At 40.3% G+C, this 22,162-nt stretch overlaps 1 protein-coding gene across 3 annotated transcripts in view; it reads left to right on the top strand.

Annotated features, from left to right (window-relative positions):
• The window catches only part of LOC126184361 (RNA-binding protein Ro60-like), a 128,604-nt gene that overhangs the window by 90,349 nt on the left and 16,093 nt on the right, over window positions 1–22,162 (top strand). For all 3 annotated transcript variants that reach the window (XM_049926744.1, XM_049926742.1, XM_049926743.1), the window contains 2 exons: window positions 8,923–9,162; window positions 12,877–13,049. In XM_049926744.1, coding sequence (XP_049782701.1) covers window positions 8,923–9,162; window positions 12,877–13,049 — 413 coding nt within the window. The remainder of the gene's footprint in view (window positions 1–8,922; window positions 9,163–12,876; window positions 13,050–22,162) is intronic.

Genomic DNA, 22,162 nt, shown 5'->3' with positions numbered 1-22,162 from the left:
AGTGAACTTGTGATATAAATACAAGGAGAACAACTGTTTGCTGATTCATCAGCAGCAGAGTCCACCCTAATAACTGAGTGGTCAGCACCACAGGGCGCCGTGCAAAGGGGCCGGGCTCAATTCCTGGCTGAGTTGGAGATTTTCTCCGCTCAGGGATTGGGTGTTGTATTATCATCATCATCATCATCATCATCATATCATCCCCATCGATGCACAAGTTTCTGGAGTGGCATCAGCTCAAAAGATTTGCACCATGCGACCAGTCTACCCGACGGGAGGCCCTAGCCACATGACATTTCATTTGTTTCAGCAGCAGATTCTTTCAAAATCAAAGTAAGTTAAGGACTGAGGGAAGAATTTATATTCTAGAAAATGTTTACAGTGCTGACGAAACTGGAAAGTTTTACTGAGAAAAACTCTTGCTTGACATCGGGAATTAGCAGCACCTGGTCCTAAAATAAGCATGGGTCGTGTTACTGCTTTAGTGCTAATGCTATTGGTAGCCACCAATTGCCTAACCTTGTTATTGGTAAAAGTAAGAAATCACAGTGTTTCAGACATGTTAATATGTCTGCAATGCTTATTGCTTACACCTCACAAATGAGCCTGGATGGATAGTACGATTCTCATGGAATGATTTATGGAAGTTTTGTATCCTCTGTAAAAGCTCATCAGTTAAATAATAGTGAAGCATTATTGCGACTTTCAAATGGTATTAAAGAAAAGGATTGTTACGTAAGTTGTTGTTAGAAGAAGAAGAAGAAGAAGAAGAAGAGGAGGAGAGAGAAGAACATCTTTTACAAAATCATAAGCGTGAGATAGTGTAAAGGAACAGAATTTGAAAAAATCCAGGAATAAAATGTTGAGTTTGGTCGAAAATAACAAACAGACTGATATGTATGCTCGCCGGAGTGGCCTTGCGGTTCTAGGTGCTACAGTCTGGAGCCGAGCGACCGCTACGGTCACAGGTTCGAATCCTGCCTCGGGCATGGATGTGTGTGATGTCCTTAGGTTAGTTAGGTTTAATTAGTTCTGAGTTCTAGGCGACTGATGACCTCAGAAGTTAAGTCGCATAGTGCTCAGAGCCATTTGAACTATTTTTGATATGTCTGAAATGCTCAATATGCTGAAAGAACTCAGTTGTCTTGAATGTGATGAAGAAGACAGTAAAGAATGGATGAGTGTCAACAGTGCAGATCCAAGGAACCAGATCATGCAAGATAGCAAAATTGTAAACTTGATCACTGATAAATCTACTGCGGCCACCATCTCAACAACTGGTGGTCCTGTAGATGAAGAATACAATATACTGGCTGCTTGTGAAGCATTTACATTTTTAGCTGCTGCCTTAGATGGTTTGATGTTCAAGATGAAAGTGACCAGCATCAGATACCTGTCCTGAATAAAGTGTGTTACTTAACTGCTCGTAATTGGGGAGGCTTGCTTAGACAGACCAAACTTGAGGACATTTTTAAGCATTAATTTTATGAATATGTAATGTACATGCAAAATGCATTTATAGCACACATTTTCTGATTATTACACTGTACTACTGTTCTCATAATAAGAGATTATGTTATAAATATGTGTGGTTTTTATTGGTAATGTGGTAAATAAAAGTATAGAGTCAGATTATCCGAATAAACTAGTTTTCCGAACACCCATGCCCCCCCCCCCCCTCCCAATTAGTTTGCGTAATTGACACTATTGACACTGTATTGTATATAGGTCAAATGATCAACACATTTGTAGGCTGCTGCTGTGAACATCAGTGGCATACCTGTTTACTACAGCCTAACAAATTGGCAGTTGCAGAGCACTGTTTATCTGAAATATACACTATGGAATCTGGAGATTTTGGCATGAACATCCAAATATTGAGACTCACCATAAAGCGGAGATGCTGAGTTGCAGATAGGCACAACAAAAAGATTCTCACAATTATAGCTTTCAGCCATTAAGGTCTTTGTCAACAATAGACACATGCACTCACACTGTGTGTGTGTGAGGGGGGTTGATAAAGACCTTGATGGCCGAAAGCTATAATTGTGAGAATCTTCACACTTAAAGCTTTTGGCCAATGGCCTTTGTCAACAATAGACACACACATGCGCGCGCGCGCACACACACACACTCGCGCAAACGCAACTCATAGGACGTGTGCGAGTTGCGTTTGCATGAGTGTGTGTGTCTATTGTTGACAAAGGCCATTGGCCAAAAGCTTTAAATGTGAAAATCTTTTTGTTGTGCCTATCTGCGACACAGCATCTCCGCTATATGATGTGTAGCAACTTTCCTTCTCTAATATTGTTACATTCCCTCCTGGATTTTCTATTGTTTGAAATATTGGGACAGTTCATAAAATAAGCCACCAAAATAAATGACAAGAACAAACTGGTAAACTTGTGACTGCAGCTACTTTCTCAGTAAGGCCTGCGAACCCACTCTCATTATGATTAGAGAGAACAAGAAATTTTTCAGAAGACACAATGAGATGACTTGAGAGGTGGGTGGAGTACAAACAGCCACGCCGCTGATACCATCTCTACAGCTGCTGCCACAGGCATGCAACTTTGGGCACGGATGATGTATGGAACGCTACTCCAAAGACCCAGGGGCAGTGGATATAACTCAGCTGCATGTCCTCATGAAGTCACTTCATCGGTGCACCTGATGATGGCGACAGGGTTGCTCATGGAAATATTGTGCCCATTTTATAGTGAGAAGTGGCAGTACATCCATGGACTGTTCTGTCAACATGTGATTGAGTCACCTTTAGCTTGTATAGCTGCTGTGTCTTGCAAATGGCTACTACTCTGGATGAAACCAAGTAGTCATAATAATTTGACTTTATAATGTAAATTTACAATAATAGAATTGTGGAAACTTCAAAATCAGATCCTCAATGTCATTAACAATTATTTGTTAAAGAATTATGTTAATTAATAACTAATTGAAGAATCAACTGCTCTAAAAAGCAGCTATATTTGCTAAAATAGATCACTGCATCTGTATCAAAATAAAATAATTTGGTTTCTCCATTAGGTACAGTAAATTGGTTGCTGCCATGTTTTCAACCACCTCTCATTTTAGGCTGATTAAAATTAAATGTTGGTTTTCATTAGTTTGTCACTGCTCGAGTGCAAAGGCTGCTGTGGAAGGGAGCGGGTCAGTTCAGTGGCGTAGATGTGATTTTTTTAAAGATACTTGTGGTCTTTAATAGGCTGTGAACAGGAATGAACATTCTGTCTGTGTATCTGCCAGTTGCCATGTGGCTACGAAAGCCAGAATTTTTATTCTACAAACCACACTAGAATATTCTCATATCATATACTTTAATGGAATAGACAAAAAGTCATACATTGTTTAATTTGGGTGTAACATTCAGTCATTGTCTGTTATATTGTAACATTTAAGATATCACGGTAATGAAATGTCATACTTGATGTCAGATGTTAGTAATGTGACTAAAGAGAAGTCTAACCAAAATGCAGTACACTTCACTCATAGGTCAATGAGGAGTTTATTTTGGCCTAAACAAACAAAAAGTCATTTTGGAAAACAGCTTAATTTATGAACTGTCTCACTACAAAAAATGTCATAAACAAACTAGAAAGAAAATTCCATTTTGTAAACTTTATTTCTGTTGACCAATGCAGGCCACTAAACTCATAACTTATGGTGTATTTTATCCAGCAGAGATCACTTTTTCACAGCAGTCAGTGTTGTAATAATGTTCAAGAGCAGTATTAGTATGAGTATCATAATATTACCGTTTTTCTCAGATGAAGCATTCATTTCAATATCAGTGTCTTAACCACCTTTCATCTCATATCACTAACAGCTTCACAACTGGAAGTGTCTGGTGATATGCTGTCACTAAATGGTCTTGTGAGACATGAAGGTGTTGCAGGTATTATGAAAGTGAGAAGCACTGAACACTCACTTTCATTTCTTGTCAAGGATAATACTGCCTTAGTGCATGCAGATTGGCGTGGTTTTGGTAAACACTTTCAAGTGCCATGGTGACATAAGATGTTTTTAATAATGACTTTGTCATCCATTCACGTACTATATGGAATTCAAATATTCAGTTGAAGCTGGTACACTTGACAGTAGTCAGAGATAGATGAACTTAATTACGTTTGTATTGAACAGCATAGAAATCTATGATATTCCTTACACATAAAAATATAACCACATGTAAACATTTGTACCAGACAATTTGTGTTGGTCATTTGGAAGAATATCCATTTTTCTTTCCTAAAGCATCAATATATATAATGCAAACAATCATGTGACTATGTTTCCCTCCATATTCACAGGCAGACGTTAGATGTACTAAGAGATAGGGACTTCGATGGCCACTGAACTGGACAGCTGTGATCAGTACATCTAGTGGAGTGGAGGTACTGACTCATGGCTGAATGTGCAGTGGCTCTGTCAAGTTAAGAGACCATAATTAATATTGTAGACAAATTAGAATCTTTCCAACAGTGATAGAAGTTGTTATCTTCTTTTCAGGAAGTTTACGTACACTACATGATCAAAAGTATCCAGACACCTGGCTGAAAATGACTTGAAAGTTCATGGCTCCCTCCATCGGTAATGCTGAAATTCAGTATGCTGTTGGCCCACCCTTAGCCTTGAAGACAGCTTCCACTCTCGCAGGCATATATCCATTCAGGTGCGGGAAGGTTTTTTTGAGGAATGGCAGCCCATTCTTCACGGAGTGCTGCCCTGAGTAGAGGTATCGACATTGGTAGGTGAGCCCTGGCACGAAGTCAGCGTTCCAAAACATCCCGTAAGTGTTCTATAGGGTTCAGGTCAGGACACTGTGCAGGCCAGTCCATTACAGGGATGTTATTGACGTGTAACCACTCCACCACAGGCCGTGAATTATGAGCAGGTGCTCGATTGTGTTGAAAGATGCAATCACCATCCCCGAATTGCTCTTCAACAGTGGGAAGCAAGAAGGTGCTTAAAACTTCAATGTAGGCCTGTGCTGTGATAGTGCCATGCATAACAAGGGGTGCAAGATCCCTCCATGAAGAACACCACCGCCTCAGAATTTTACTGTTGACACTACACACGCTGGCAGATGACGTTCGCCATACCAACACCCTGCCATCGGATTGCCACATTGTGTACTGTGATCTGTCACTCTACACAAGGTTTTTCCACTGTTCAATTGTCCAATGTTTACTCCCCTTACACCAAGCGAGGTGTCATTTGGCATTTACCGACATGATGTGTGGCTTATGAGCAGCCGCTCGACCATGAAATCCAAGTTTTCTCACGTCCCGCCTAACTGTCATAGTACTTGCAGTGGATCCTGATGCAGTTTGAAATTCCTGTGTGATGGGGTGGATAGTGGATAGATGTCTGCCTATTACACATTATGACCCTCTTCAACTGTTGGCGGTCTCTGTCAGTCAACAGACGAGGTCGGCCTGTACACTTTTGTGCTGTATGTGTCCCTTCATTTTTTCTGCTTCACTATCACATCGGAAACAGTGGACCTAGGGGTATTTAGGAGTGTGGAAATCTCACGTACAGAAATATGATACAAGTGACACCCAATCACCTGACCACGTTCAAAGTCCGTGAGTTCCGCGGAGCACTCCATTCTGCTCTCTCACGATGCCTAATGACTACTGAGGTGGCTGATATAGAGTATCTGGCAGTAGGTGGCATAATGCACCTAATATGAAAAATGTATGTTTTTAAGGATGTTCGGATACTTTTGATCACATAGTGTATATTATTCTTCTAAATTAGTTTCTAAAACACCAGTCATTTCTAGAAAAGTGATTCTGTAAGTATTTTTTAACTATGCCATATGAAATTTTGATGTACGTGCTTTGAGAGTAAAGGAGACCACTAACTGAAAAGCAGAAGCATTATTGAGTCGCTGGAAGGGACACGTGCAACAAGAAAAGAAAACTTGGGTACAAGTACGCACCCCCCCCCCCCCCCCCCCCCCCCACACACACACACACACACACACACACACACAGAGTCATGTGTCCAGCTGGTACTATATAGGGTGTTGCATTTATCTTGACCACCCTAAATAACTGTTTGTCTAGATGCAAATTATAAAATGTTTCAAGCGAATGTACTTTAGCCATCAGGCAGACATCAATCAGCATGATTGCCTTCGTTGTTGCTTTGTTTTTTTACAAAGATATGAACAGCGGTATGACTTTTTTAAGTGGTTCCCTTTATATTTTATTCAGTAATTAATTTCCTTTCCTAAAGACCTATTGAAAAATGTATCACAGTGTACCATTCACTGAAACACAACTTTATTAATTACATAACACAACATTAACTTTGACCCCCGGGATCACAAACTTGTCCACTTGCTGGAGTTCTCAGAAAACAAATGAACCAAGTAAAAACATAACACAAAATTGAATTTGACACTCCTGTACCATTGCCCAGGAGTAGAACATTCAAAGGTGCTCAAAGTGGTGACCCTGGACACTGTTACACTGGTGCACTCATTGAATGAAAGAATTATTTACTGCTTCCATTGTTACCTGCTGAAAAGAATTAAAAGCAAGCACGATACGTTCCTGCATGTCCTCTGGAGTTGTTGGAATATCACGATGGACAACGTCTTTAATGCATCCCCAAAGAAAAAAGTCCAGAGGATTTAAATCAGGAGACCTAGCAGGCCAAGTAACTGTTCCTCATCAACCAATCTCTCTTGCAGGATACCTTCGCTTCAGAACAAGACTTGCATGCGAGACAATATGTGCTGGACATCCATCGTGTTGATACCACATAAGCATTCTGGTTCTTAGGGGCACTTCATCCAGAAGAGGAGGAAGAATTCGTCTGAGGAAGTTGGCATACACTGTGCTGTTTAAACTACCATTGATGAAATAAGGACCAATAATTGTAGTACCAAGCATCCCACACCAGATGTTAACCCTCCATTGATGCTGATGTTCCACCTGTCTAAGCCATCGGGGGCTGTCGCTGGACCAATAATGCAGGTTTCTTGTATTTACCTGTCCTTTGTTTGAGAAGGAACATTCATCAGTGAATAGAACATTGGAGAAGTAGTTCGGGTTGGCAAGGATTTGCTGCTGTGCCCACTGACAGAACTGTACACGATTCTGGAAATCATTCCCATCCAATTCTTGTTGTAGGTGTACATGGTAAGGATGGAACTGGTGACGTGTAAGAATATGATATACACTGGTTTTAGGGAAGCCAATCTCGTGTTCAAGCTGTCATGTGCTCACATGTGGATTCATAACAACGGAGGTGAGAACAGTAACTTCAGCAGCTTCTTTTGTGCGAGTGCTATGACGATTGCATTGTCGTTGGTTGAAACTTCCCGTTTCCCGAAGCATCGCAACAAGATGAGAAAACATCCGTCGGGAAGGTAGGTTCTTGTCATGATATCGCTCTCTGTAGAGTTCCACTGCCTGCGTAGCATTTTGCCTACCTTCAACAACAAACAATAAAAGAAACGTTATGTTGATGCAGTTTGTAGGAAGGACAGCCTTTACAGTATGCCTATTCTACACAACAGACTTTAAAAGGACTAAACTACTGTACTAAATGTACCCGTACATAAGAAAACAGTATTGCAGTTACTGTTCTGCTAACTTACATTCCCCATATATGAGTAGCATTTCTACCTTCTATTCATTGGTGTACATTCTACTCGCACAACTCTTTAACTGACAATGGTTGACGGAATGACGGATGTGCATTCTGCTTATGTTTACATTTGTCCTCTATCAACGCCAGCTCGTGGATGTGTTCCATTACCCCAAGTAACTGCACTAAGGGCTGGTAGCGTCAACGTCAGTGTCCTGTAATGTAATTAATAATGTTGTGTTTCAGTGACTGGTACACTCTGATACATTTTTGAATAGGTCTTTAGGAGAGGAAATGAATTACCGAATAAAAAATACAGGGTGCCATTTAAAAGTCATACCGCTGTTCATGTCTTTGTAAAAAACAAAGCTACAACGAAGGCAATCGTGCTGATTGATGTCCCCCTCATGGCTAAAGAGCATTAGTTTGAAACATTTTGTAATTTGCATCTGGACAAACAGTTATTTAGGGTGGTCAAGATAAATGGGTCTCTCTCTCTCTCTCTCTCTCTCTCTCTCTCTCTCTCTCTCTCTCTCTCATGCACATGTGTGTGTACTTGTATTTCTGCTTGTAGTCTATAATGCTTCTGCTTTTCGGTGAGTGGTCTCCTTTGCTCCTGAAGTAGTTACATTCTACCAGAACTTTCCTAGTACAAGAATTTTGATGTACTATTCATGTGATGTAGTATTGACGTTGAACTAGCTTTATCGAGGGACTGTGTTAGTGGAATTAATCAACAGTTGACATCAACAGATTTAAAATGCGCACACACACACACACACACACACACACACACACACACACACTCTCTCTCTCTCTCTCTCTCTCTCTCTCTCTCTCTCTCTCTCTCTCTCTCTCTCTCTCTCTCTCTCTCTCTCTGTTATATTAACTTTTTAGTCAAACTACCCATGCCACCACCTCTTCAGATACACAGTGTTGCACGTGAAACAACATATACCTTTTCTAATACAATCTGTATAAAATTGAAAGAGCACGGGGATATTGGCATGTTGCTTGATTTGTTGCTTACTATACCTATATGACTTTATTTGATGAAAGAAACATCATTTCATTGTAAATAATATATTTGTTACTTGTTGCGGTGGTAAGTACACTTCATAGACAGTTTTCCTAAAAGTATTTTCTCCATTAACTAACTTGTATTACTTTTATGTTTACCAGGATCTAATTTACTTCTGTTTGTATCTAAACTAAAATTTAATTATATTTTGCAACCTTTAAAAGAATACAAAAAGATGTGTACTTTTTGTGATTATTTTTTGAAAAATGTTTCAGCTTCTTAAACCAACTGGCTTGAAGTATATAATAGCAGTCAACAATGGATTTGATATGATACTGACAAAGTGTTGGCAGTGTCGTGAATTGACATGTTGTATGGCTGCACTCCTGATAACATATTGTATTTACAAAACGGAGACAGATGCTACTGTTCTTATATATTCAGCATCAGATATGGAGGAAGTGCCATTGGATAAATCACTGTCTTTCAATGAAACAATTTCAACAATGAGAGCGGTAAGATTGAATTGACTGAACGTGATACCACGGATCAAAAGTAGTGTATACGCTTTAGAAAGTTTAATATCTTAAGAATGAGTTTAGACTTTATACTGAATACTAGTGTGTTGATTTCATAACTGCTCGTTCAGGTAAAGGCTAAAGACTTACATTCATCTAAGACTCAATAAATAATGTGTTCAGAAAAGTTAAAAGTATAAAAGTTCTCAGAAAGGCGTGAAGTTGTCTTGTCTTAAATGTTATTTAATGTCAAACAATGGAAAATCACAATAGGATAACAACAGTATTATGAAAAGGATAGATTGTTACTCACCATATAGAAGAAATGCTATTTGATGATATATACATGGTCATGTGATTTATGCTGAAAGTATTCTGATTCAAAGTTACTGGTCATCTGTCCATGCAGGTGTAGCTACTTTCACTGCCAAATGAATGTAATTGATTTTTGAAGCTGATAGAAATATCGTACTGTAAACCATTGTCTACCAGTATCTTACAGTGCACCAGACCATTAAGTAGTAGGTAGTCACATAAACATGAAGCTGCATGTCATAGCTCAGCCACGAATCCCTCTTCTCCCTTTGCAGTGGTGTGTGTGTGTGTGTGTGTGTGTGTGTGTGTGTGTGTGTGTGTGTGTGTGTGTGTGTGTGTGTGTGTTTTTAATACCACTGCACACTCACTATTTACAATGCCAGGATGTTCTCATCATTGCATAAATGAGTTGAACTATATCATTTAGGGTCAGTCACTAAATCTGCAAAGTGTGTTTTAGAGGCTACCGTATTTCTTGGTAACCATATAAAATTTATATATAATCTCCTGGATGTGTACCTAATGCTTAACAATTCCTATTCTGGACACATTGCTGTGCAGACTTGATTTGAGTAAGAATTAAAAGTATTTGGAACAAGTATGGGGTCAACTCTGTATATGATGGTGATGGTGATCGTTGGTTGGTTGGCTGATTTGGGGGAGGAGACCAAACATCGAGGTCATTGGTCCCAACAGATTAGGGGAGGATGGCAAAGGAAGTGGGCTTTGCATTTTCACAGGTACCATTTGCCTGAAGCGATTTAGGGAAATCACAGAAAACCTAAATCAGTATGGCCAGACGCAGGTTTGAACTGTCAACTTGAATTAGAGTCCAGTGCGCTAACCAGTGTGCTACTTTACTCGGCTGTGATGAATCTAGTGAATCAGCAGTTGTAAAAGGAACTCTTCCAAGAACCATTAAGTAGTGTCAGTGTAGATATGTAATACAGACATTGTACTACTTGTGAATATTGCGGGTAGGGCAGAGACATGTCAAAGAAAAGTCTGAGCAGAGAAATTAGTTTTATAGTAATACAGAAAAATGTTGGAAAGCAAATAAGACTGCTATAAGAATTGTCTGAGAAGTAAAGGTTCAGTGGCTTCTGTTCATTGGAAAATAGTTTTATTTGATAAAATTTTCATAAGTTTTCTGCCATTGTCCAGATACATGTATAGCCTGAGCTCCGGCTTTTATATACCAGTGTTCCCACCTGTCACCAAAATAACATTTTACTCAATTTTTTATCTCATTATTATCATAAAAAATGTTGCTCTATAAAATATGAATTCTGTAAATTACCTTGATGAAGTGGAATGCAGTTACTGGTATAGTACTTCAAAAAACTCGGATGTGCTGATGGGTCTGTGGAGATAAAATGAAAAATAGCATTCGTATTAAACTACTATGAGAATAATGCGACAGTTAATAAAATTAAATTTTCCTTTACAAATGTCTTTTATTTCAGTTGAAAGCTAAGTTTTCTGAAGCAAGATATTGCCAAGAATTTTGATGCAGCTACATTATGAATATATCTATGTGAAGAATATAGTCTTCTAATATCATCATCGATATGATTCTGACATTTGTCTTCCTACCTGGCCATACTGTGGCAGCTGAGCATAATGCAGTTGACTTGACCTTTTACATTTTATAGATTTAGTTTTGTGCAGAATATCACCAGGGGAAAAATGTTCTTGACATCTGTCATGCTCTATAAGTTCCACTTGTCATCTTTGTTTTACCTTATGAACATTAACCATGAATGAGCATTTCAAACTCAAAGACATTATATAGAGGCAGATTAATGTCACCATATTCTGAAACTGTAAGGTGTGCTGCACAGCAATTCTTTACAGCAAATATTTTGCAAAAATATCAGGGATATAGAAATAAATACTGTAGATAAGGAAGAAAGATGGTACTCCAGTCTGCCAGTGTATTAAGACTTTGTTAATAAGCTTTAAATTCGTGATCTTGTGTTCTAAAGACTTTGACTGCCAGAAATCCCAAGCCTTGTGTATTCACCAGACAGCAGCTTCTCAAGGCCTGGAGTCGTAGTCACAAGAGAACTGCTTTACAGCATCAACATTGTGCTCAGGAAGGGCAGTCCCTGGTTGCAAGCTTCGGGTTTGCTGTTGTCTGTCAGTCAGAGGCAGGTGGTAGCCATTCATAAAATCACACTTCCACAGGCGTCTTCTCTTGAACTGTCCAATGGAATTTCTGTATGATTTCAGGTATCACATGACAACTGAAATAGGATGAAATATAGGGAAGGCCATCCTCATAAACCAGCACACCTATCCAGAGTTAGGTTTTCCAGGGTTTCCACTTAAATAGAATGAGGATGTGTGCTTTCTGCTTAGCCAAATTCCAACTGCCTGATGCTTCTTCCAATGTGCACATTTCATGCTGCATAGTGCAGTCATCTCATATGTTTGCCTTTCCTCTGTGTACTATCATTGTTCTCTCCCTCATAACCCATCTTTTTCTAAAGTGTGGCTCACTCTACAATGATTAATTATGTGTACTAAAATGTGAGTTACAGTCATTGTTGTGGTAGAAATGTGTCAATGTAGTCATTATTAGTGAAGTTATGGCACCACTACATGTGTTAACTTTGATCCTCTTCATATTTATGAAGATAAGCAAATTTTTATGGTTATTACATATTGTGTATTGTATTGTATTGTTTTGTTTTGTTGTATGGGGAGCAAAATAACTAACAGCAAAAGTAAATAGGATATAAAATATAAATTGGCAGTAGTAAGAAAATATTATCTGGAAAAGAGAAATAAATTATCATTGAATATAAACTGAAGTGTTACAAAATCTTTCTGAAAGTATTTGTCTTGGAGCCTTACAAGGAAGTGAAATGTGGTAAGATAACAGAAACTCTTTGAACTGTGGTGTTACAGAAGAATGCTGAAGAAAGGATATGATGATAGGTTACATCCTGAGGCATTGAGGAATACTTATTTTTTTGGGGGGGGGGGGGGGCAGAGAGAGAGAGAGAGAGGGGGGGGGAGGGGGGTTGTTGTAGAGGGATATGCTAAAGATACAGTATAGTATGCCGGTTGAAATGGCTGTAGGTTGCAGTTGTTACGGCAAGGTGGAGATAATTGTACATAATAGACTATCATTGAGAGCTCCATCAAACCAGTCATCTGATTGAAGACAACGTGATCAATGGTAATTTAACATGCAGAACCCATGTTCTTTGTGTTTGGAAATAAATAAAAAGTTTTTAACTGTTCAGTAATTTTTACATTAAGTACTGAAATAATTCTTATTGATATATGCTTTTACTGATGCATTGTGTAATCACATTTTCATTTTTATGTAACATTAAGAAAGCTTTATGAAGTATTCCAATTCTGCAATATTTTTGTTTCTAGCGTTGTTCTGCTGCTAAAGTGAATATGGCACAACCTGTAACGTGGGCACAGAAAAACAAAAAGGCAGTTGATGTGTTTGTTGTTATAACAAATAACAACAATGAAACAAGTTCTGCCTCTTTACCAACATGCTTGAATCAGTATAGAACTGAAATGAATCTTCCTCAAACAAAGTAAGTCCAGATAAACTGAAACATCTATTTGCATTACATTCCTCTTTTTTGATAAAATATCTGTGTTAAGTTGATGACCAAATCCTGTGAACTTGTCTGGAGTTAGTTACACTATGTCACCAAAAGTATCTAGATACTTATTGCTCTCCATCAAGAGGTGTAAGACCTCCTTTAGCTGTTCAGTTCCATCTTTAATCCTTGGGCAGAACTTCACACTAAAATCTAGTTTGCTGAAGCATGTTTGAATAGGGGTTCCATATTTTGGGCAAATTTATCCACCCCACAACATTTGCTGTAGTCCAGCACACATGTTAAGTAGGGCTCAAGCGATGCCTGTTAGCAGCTCACATGATTTTCCCACACAATGAGGAAAGGATCATTGCTTTGCAGATAGAAGAATTGCCATTCTGAAAAAGTCCCTGTGTCATTACTAGTGCTTAAAATGTTTAGAAAAAAACTGTGCTCCTTTTTCCATCAACCAAATTGATAGTTCCAGCTCACACCAAGTATAACAGCCCTAGGCCATCATGCCAGGTTTACTAAATTTCACTGTTCACTCAAACATCCACTAGGTGCACATATGCCTGTGTGACTGCCACGTTTATACTGCAGATAAATAAAACCTTGTTCTCATTGTGTGATGAATAAATGGTAGCTTTAAGCAATGTGTACATCTTTCTATTGTGATCAGTGACTTCTGGACAACAGTGTGACCATCTGATGAGTCCGTTTGTCCTTTGAGGGCTCATTCTGTTACCTTTGTACCAGATCTACAAGGGTTGTCTTTTGCAACAACTGACATTCCTGAAAATTTTAAATGAAATTGGCTTTTGTCTAGCTCATATATTAGGATATTCTGTGCATTTATGTGCACATCTCCACTATAGATGTTGTGTCTGGTTCATACCAGAACTGGTAGAAAACCAGTACATTGGCAGCTGTTCGTTGTCATGAATTGAGTATTGCCATGTAGTAAGTGTTGAGAATGGCCTTTTTAACTTTCTTTAGTGAGGTTCCCATTTGCAGGAATGCCACTTCTCAAAACAGAACTACATGTAATGGCCACTTCTCAGATGTCCTTATAGCTGCTTCACCAGCTGGTAAATGACATCAGTCAGCTATTCTCTGAGCCCATCCTCTTAAATGTAACTGCCACAGTGTGTTATGTTAATTATGGCTCCACAAAATGTTTTCTCTCTCCTAGTTGATTGGCATGACTGCATATACAATAAGAGACAACGCCCAACATTTACCAGTGTTATTTGGTGTGTTGATGGATACTTAGTCACAAGTTCCCATACATCACATTGAATATTCATGGCACCTGGAGGATATCCTAACATTATGCAGTTCCTCAGTGAGAACTGCAGTGAATGATTGAAAGTTTGCCCAAGTCAGCTCGTTGCAATCGTGGACAGGACACACAAATAATTGACCTGGATATAATTAGGTGAATTAAAATTGTGGCCTTGATTCATTACGCCTGTTTCAGGAATTCATCTGCTAATGTTGGAAATTCATGAACTCTGTGGAATGAATTATCTGTTCTGGTCTGTCATATCATCTTAACAGACTGCTAATGCATCTTGGTGGTACATATAGTGGATAATGTCACTATATCTAGCGTGTTGTCAGAGTACCTTTAATAAAGTAGTAATGTACTGCAACATTTTTACTTGAGATGGACTAGATTTGATGAAATCTTTGTCATCAGACATCATCATCATCATCGTCATCTCACTTCTGCTAACTTTTCAGGAAAGATGGAAAACATGTTACATGAAATCTTTGTGCTTTATATTATTGATACTTTTGTCCCATGATCTGTGTGTTGTCAGCTGTGTAATTTCATATCCAGTAGACAAGAGAAACACATTGTGTGCAGAATAAAGGAACTTATATTTTGGAAATGTTTGGGTTTACTGTTGAAGCTGATACTCACTGTTCCAGTGGTTACTTGATAGACTGGTTATATTTCATCATGTTGAAGCTGAATCCAAAATGTATTCATTTAAACAAAGAATATTACATAGGTTGCATATTCTTTTATGAAACCACTAAAATGTGTGTGTGTGTGTGGGGGGGAGGGGGGGGGGGTACTAGTCTGAACCAACACCAGATTTAGGGAAAACTTTGCTTCTTATCTTCGCAATTTCTCTTGAATGAGTGAAAATTATTCATTTTCTTTAAATTTGTAGTTTAAAGATGGTCCCAGTGTTTGTTATGTACAAAATGAGTACATTTATCATGTGGGCAACACACAGCGGTTCATTGGTAGCTTATGTGCAGACCCCATATGACAACATCATTTTGCATAGGTAAACAGGACTGGTGAAGCACACCTGCCTTGTGGTAGTAAAGTCTCTGAGGTTTGGCTGCGCATTCACTCTTTAAAACTTGCAGTGCCACTGTCCTGGATGTTTCATGTGCTTACCCTGACTTTTCCAAGAATGCTAAGAAAAGCATCCCTGTAAACTGTGACAGTTATTTTGGTTCTCTTACTGAGACTGTGAATAGCTTTATACTTACATCTTTCTGGAGGCAGAATTTCAAAATAAAATAATTGTTTGATTTTATCCTTATTCTTGTAAAACAAATACTGAAACAGCTTCATATTGTTCATCATTAATAATTGGCACTAGAAAGAAGTATGTGTCTTATCATAGTGCCTGCATTTGGGGAACTGCAGAAATGAAGGATGGATAGGATGTGTGACCGCTGTGTACGGGCACAGGAGGAGCTGGCCACTGTTCGCAAACAGCTTAACGTGTTGATGGCCGCGATCAGCCGTCTTCAGGCTGCTGCCTCGGAGTGTAGCGGCAGTGCGGAGTCTGGTGCGTCGCAAGGTACACCCCAGGTGTTACATGCTTCACCCGCTGTCCCTGCTGTCGAGACATCTTCCCGGGTACCAGGCGCGGTTGGGCCACCCTCTCCCCAAGGGGAGTGGCGGGTTCAGCGGCATTCGCGGCGCACGAGCCGGAGGGTCAATGTGGAAGCTGGCCGTGTGGCATCGTCTGCTCTGCCTGTGAGTGGACATGTGGCCGCTCCTTCAGAAAGGTCCAAGCAGGCACACGGGGGGAGGGATTTATTAGTTATTGGGAGCTCCAAAGTTAGGCGGGTGATGGAGCCCCTTAGGGAAATAGCGGAAAGGTCGGGGAAGAAGGCCAGTGTTCACTCTGTCTGCTTGCCGGGGGGTCTCATCCGAGATGTGGAGGCGGCCCTGCCAGCGGCGATAGAGAGCACTGGGTGCACCCGACTGCAAATTGTTGCTCATGTCGGCACCAATGACTCCTTCCATCTGGGTTCAGAGGTCATCCTCAGTTCGTACAGGCGGTTGGCGGAATTGGTGAAAGCAGAAAGCCTCGCTCGCAGGGTGGAATCTGAGCTAACTACTTGTAGTATCGTTCCCAGAACAGATCGCGGTCCTCTGGTTTGGATCCGAGTAGAAGGCTTAAACCAGGAGCTCAGACGATTCTGCAGAGATCTGGGGTGCAAATTTCTCGACCTCCGCTATCGGGTGGAAAAATGTAGGGTCCCCCTGAATAGGTCAGGCGTGCACTGCATGCCGGAAGCGGCTACAAGGGTAGCGGAGTACATGTGGAGTGCACATGTGGGTTTTTTAGGTTAGAGAATTCCCTCCCTAGGCCCGACAAGACGCCTCCTGAGACGCAGCGAGGTAGGAGTAGGCAAAATGCAACAGGGAATAACAATATTAATATGCTAATAGTAAACTGCAGGTGTGTCTATAGAAAGGTCCCAGAACTGCTCTCATTAATAAAGGGTCACAATGCCCATACAGTACTAGGGACAGAAAGTTGGCTGAAACCAGATGTAAACAGTAATGAAATCCTAAACTCAGATTGGAATGTATACCGCAGAGACAGGCTGGGCAGTGAAGCGGGAGGCGTGTTTATAGCGATAAGAAGTGCAATAGTATCGAAGGAAATTGATGGAGATCCGAAATGTGAAATAATTTGGGTGAAGGTCACGGTTAAAGCAGGCTCAGACATGGTAATTGGATGTCTCTATAGGCCCCCAGGCTCAGCAGCTGTTGTGGCTGAGCACCTGAAGGATAATTTGGAAAATATTTCGAGTAAATTTCCCCACCATGTTATAGTTCTGGGTGGAGATTTTAATTTGCCGGATATAGACTGGGAGACTCAAACGTTCATAATGAGTGGCAGGGACAAAGAATCCAGTGAAATTGTTTTAAGTGCTTTATCTGAAAATTACCTTGAGCAGTTAAACAGAGAACCGACTCGTGGCGATAACGTATTAGACCTTCTGGTGACAAAGAGCCCCGAACTATTTGAAACAGTTAACACAGAACAGGGAATCAGCGATCATAAAGCGGTTACTGCATCGATGATTTCAGCCGTAAATATAAATATTAAAAAAGGTAGGACGATTTTTCTGTTTAGCAAAAGTGACAAAAATCAGATTTCAGAGTACCTGATGGCTCAACACAAAAGTTTTGTCTCAAGTACAGATAGTGTTGAGGATCAGTAGACACAATTCAAAACCATCGTACAATATGCATTAGATGAGTATGTGCCAAGCAAGATCGTAAGAGATGGAAAAGAGCCACTGTGGTACAACAACCGAGTTAGAAAACTACTGCGGATGCAAAGGGAACTCCAGAGCAAACATAAACATAGCCAAAGCCTTGCAGACAAACAAAAATTACGCGAAGCGAAATGTAGTGTGAGGAGGGCTATGCGAGAGGCGTTCAATGAATTCGAAAGTGAAGTTCTATGTACTGACTTGGCAGTAAATCCTAAGAAATTTTGGTCTTATGTCAAAGCGGTAGGTGGATCAAAACAAAATGTCCAGACACTCTGTGACCAAAATGGTACTGAAACAGAGGATGACAGACTAAAGGCTGAAATACTGAATGTCTTTTTCCAAAGCTGTTTCACAGAGGAAGACTGCACTGTAGTTCCTTCTCTAGACTGTCACACAGATGACAAAATGGTAGATATCGAAATAGACGACAGAGTGATAGAGAAGCAATTAAAATCGCTCAAAAGAGGAAAGGCCGCTGGACCTGATGGGATACCAGTTCGATTTTACACAGAGTACGCGAAGGAACTTGCCCCCCTTCTTGCAGCGGTGTACCGTAGGTCTCTAGAAGAGCGTAGCGTTCCAAAGGATTGGAAAAGGGCACAGGTAATCCCCGTTTTCAAGAAGTGACGTCGAACAGATGTGCAGAACTATAGACCTATATCTCTAACGTTGATCAGTTGTAGAATTTTGGAACACGTATTATGTTTGAGTATAATGACTTTTCTGGAGACTAGAAATCTACTCTGTAGGAATCAGCATGCATTTCGAAAAAGGCGGTCGTGTGAAACCCAGCTCAAGCTATTCGTCCACGAGACTCAGAGGGCCATAGACACGGGTTCCCAGGTAGATGCCGTGTTTCTTGACTTCCGCAAGTTGTTTCATCCAGTTCCCCACAGTCGTTTAATGAACAAAGTAAGAGCATATGGACTACCAGACCAATTGTGTGATTGGATTAAAGAGTTCCTAGATAACAGAACGCAGCATCTCATTCTCAATGGAGAGGAGTCTTCCGAAGTAAGAGTGATTTCAGGTATGCCGCAGGGGAGTGTCGTAGGACTGTTGCTATTCCCAATATACATAAATGACCGTGTGGATAACATTGGAAGTTCACTGAGGGTTTTTGCGGATGCTGCTGTGGTATATCGAGAGGTTGTAACAATGGAAAATTGTACTGAAATGCAGGAGTATCTGCAGCGAATTGACGCATGGTGCAGGGAATGGCAATTGAATCTCAATGTAGACAAGTGTAATGTGCTGCGAATACATAGAAAGATAGATCCCTTATCATTTAGCTACAAAATAGCAGGTCGGCAACTGGAAGCAGTTAATTCCATAAATTATCTGGGAGTACACATTAGGAGTGATTTAAAATGGAATGATCATATAAAGTTGATCGTTGGTAAAGCAGATGCCAGACTGAGATTCATTGGAAGAATCCTAAGGCAATGCAATCCGAAAACAAAGGAAGTAGGTTACAGTAAACTTGTTCGCCCACTGCTTGAATACTGCTCAGCAGTGTGGGATCCATACCAGATAGGGTTGATAGAAGAGAGAGAGAAGATCCAACCGAGAGCAGCGCGCTTCGTTACAGGATCATTTAGTAATCGCGAAAGCGTTACAGAGATGATAGATAAACTTCCAGTGGAAGACTCTGGAAGAGAGACGCTCAGTAGCTCGGTACGGGCTTTTGTTGAAGTTTCGAGAACGTACGTTCACTGAAGAGTCAAGCAGTATATTGCTCCCTCCTATGTATATCTCGCGAAGAGACTATGAGGATAAAATCAGAGAGATTAGAGCCCACACAGAAGCATACCGACAATCCTTCTTTCCAGGAACAATACGAGACTTGAATAGAAGGGAGAACCGATAGAGGTACTCAAGTTACCCTCCGCCACGCGTCAGGTGGCTTGCGGAGTATGGATGTAGATGTAGATGTAGATGTAGAAGTGGTACAGTACCTATAAATAATGACTATGAAATGGTATCAGTATAAAAATACCAGCAGTAAAAGCAAACAAACCTAGCAGACGTAGTAACTTAACAAATGTGACAGAAACTATCCATCTTAATTTTAACTCAACTCTTTTTGTGGCAGCAACATCTCTCTCTCTTACTTCTCCTTTTTGGAGTACATGGAATTACTGTAATAGCCATTGATCCTTTTCTACATAAAAAAAACTACAGATGTAAGGCAGCAGATCACCTGGAGACTCAAATCAAAGTATGAGAGCAGAAGCTGGTGAAAGGAAACGTGGCATTGTCTATTTGATAGAACTTATTAAAGGGAAATGATTTTCTGACACTCACAGACCATTGGAATTGTCAGGGTTTGCATTTAACCTATGATTTTCATACAGCAAAATAACAAATAATTGTAGATGTGTGAACGTTATTCGTACATTTACTGATAGATTTTACTACAGGGACAACAAAATGACATAAAAATAGTTTTTGTAAAAATTGGAAATGTTGGGATTGCAGAATAAAATCTTTTCGCTTTTGAAGACACATCAATTTGAATAAATTGACACAGCATGAAATACGATAAGATTTTATTCAGATGTGCCACTTCAAAAGACTCCATTGGCATTTCAAGTTGAACACCTCAGATATAGAATGTTTTATTGTAGAAGCTGTGTGGTATGGCATTTCAGCATGTGAAATATGGATATTGTATATTGTGTGACTGTAATTAACAGTCTAGTAAAGTCAATTTCAACTAATGGATGTCGAGTATCAATTATTCACAAGGGAGAAAAGTACTGTGGTCAGCTTCATTGCAAAGCTGAAATTAATTCTTTAAACTTCTGATGCCCAATCCTCTATTAGTTCATCTCCTTTTCCACCCCCTCTCCGTCCATCTCCTTTTCCACCCCCTCTCCGTCCATCTCCTTTTCCTCCCCCTCTCCGTCCATCTCCTTTTCCACCCCCTCTCCGTGCATCTCCTTTTCCAACCCCCCTCCACCCCTCTCCTTTTCCACCCCCTCTCCTCCGCCCCTCTTCTTTTCCACCCCCTCTCCTCCGCCCCTCTTCTTTTCCACCCCCTCTCCTCCGCCCCTCTTCTTTTCCACCCCCTCTCCTCCGCCACTCTCCTCTTCCACCTCCTCTCCTCCGCCCCCTCTCCTCTTCCGCCCCCTCTCCTCTTCCGCCCCCTCTCCTCTTCCGCCCACAATGTTTATCAAATTTGGTTGAAAATGTTCCAGGGGTTTAGGATAAGGTTTACACCCATGGCTTTGTCTGTGTGTATTAGTGTCACATATATTTCACATACATTTAGTAAATTTCACACATAGTTGTTTGCATATTTCATCTGCGTACCTAGCGAGTTGCACAATGCAGTTTAATTTTGTTCATCTCAGAGTTTCATCTGTCATGAACACTCGTCGTACTATGATATAATTTTACCAATACATTCAGTGGTATGTTTGAATACTGTTGTACCAGATGAAAATACACTCACCGGACAATGGTGGGTTCTTTGTTTTTCTCCAGGCGGAGACTGAGTGGATACTACAACTCATAAAATATTAGTTCGCTTTATTCCAGTATTGATAAGAAAATTTACTTAACTTTCCACAGGGGGTGTCAAGGGGATTTACAACTTTTTCTGAAGATGGACATATCGTATGATACAGACAAATTACAAGTCTCTCACCCAGAGTACATTTTACAATAAATTTCACATTGAGTTCTGCCTAACACATTGAACACACAGCTGGCCTACTAGAAGACAATGCTGTTGCCTTAGTTGATGATCTCAGACTGTGGCAAGAACTGTCCTGTACTCGGCCATAAGTAGAAATGCAGATGTGGCAGTGTAGCAAAATGTTTGTAGACATGACTATATGCTGGTGCTGCTCATTTGTCAGTGGGGCTTGCAGCGAATATCGTTTCTTGTGGTTGCATTGCGTGATATCAGCTTTGCTTTGGCACCTCATTCTTCAGATGGCACCACAAATACTGCCTGAAAAATGTGTGGCGAGTACAGTTAGTAGCAAAGAAGGAAAAAATGGAAATGTTGTGCTTTGCGCAGCAGTTTCACTGCATGAACAGCAAAAATTTAGTAAGTGATAAACTTTATCCTTTAGTCATTTTGCGTGTTGTCAGCGAGTAGTAGTTTCGTAAAGGTTTGAAATTATATGTCTAGTTCATTGCAAGGCACTAAGTGCTCTCATTCTCAAGTACTGGAAGAATAAAGTATGGGTATTTGTGCATCATATGTTACACTGCTTTCTCACCCTTACCCCCCACCCCCCCACCCCCCCCGCAAATCCCTTCGGTATGTAAACAGTTCTTATCCCCACAGCAATTCTTTCCAGTCAGTCAGTGATGTGTGTACAAAGTTTGGTTGAAGCAGTTCCAGTGGTTTACAGGAACATGTGGTATGCACATATATACATATATAGAGGGAAACATTCCATGTGGGAAAAATATATCTAAAAACAAAGATGATGTGACTTACCAAACGAAAGTGCTGGCAGGTCGATAGACGCACAAACACACACAAACATACACATTTCAAGCTTTCGCAACCAACGGTTGCTTCA

Source organism: Schistocerca cancellata, chromosome 4 (genome assembly GCF_023864275.1).
Source record: "Schistocerca cancellata isolate TAMUIC-IGC-003103 chromosome 4, iqSchCanc2.1, whole genome shotgun sequence".
Taxonomy (NCBI): Eukaryota; Metazoa; Arthropoda; class Insecta; order Orthoptera; family Acrididae; genus Schistocerca; species Schistocerca cancellata.
Note: the sequence above shows the minus strand (reverse complement) of the source record. Positions and strands in the feature narration are given on the sequence as shown.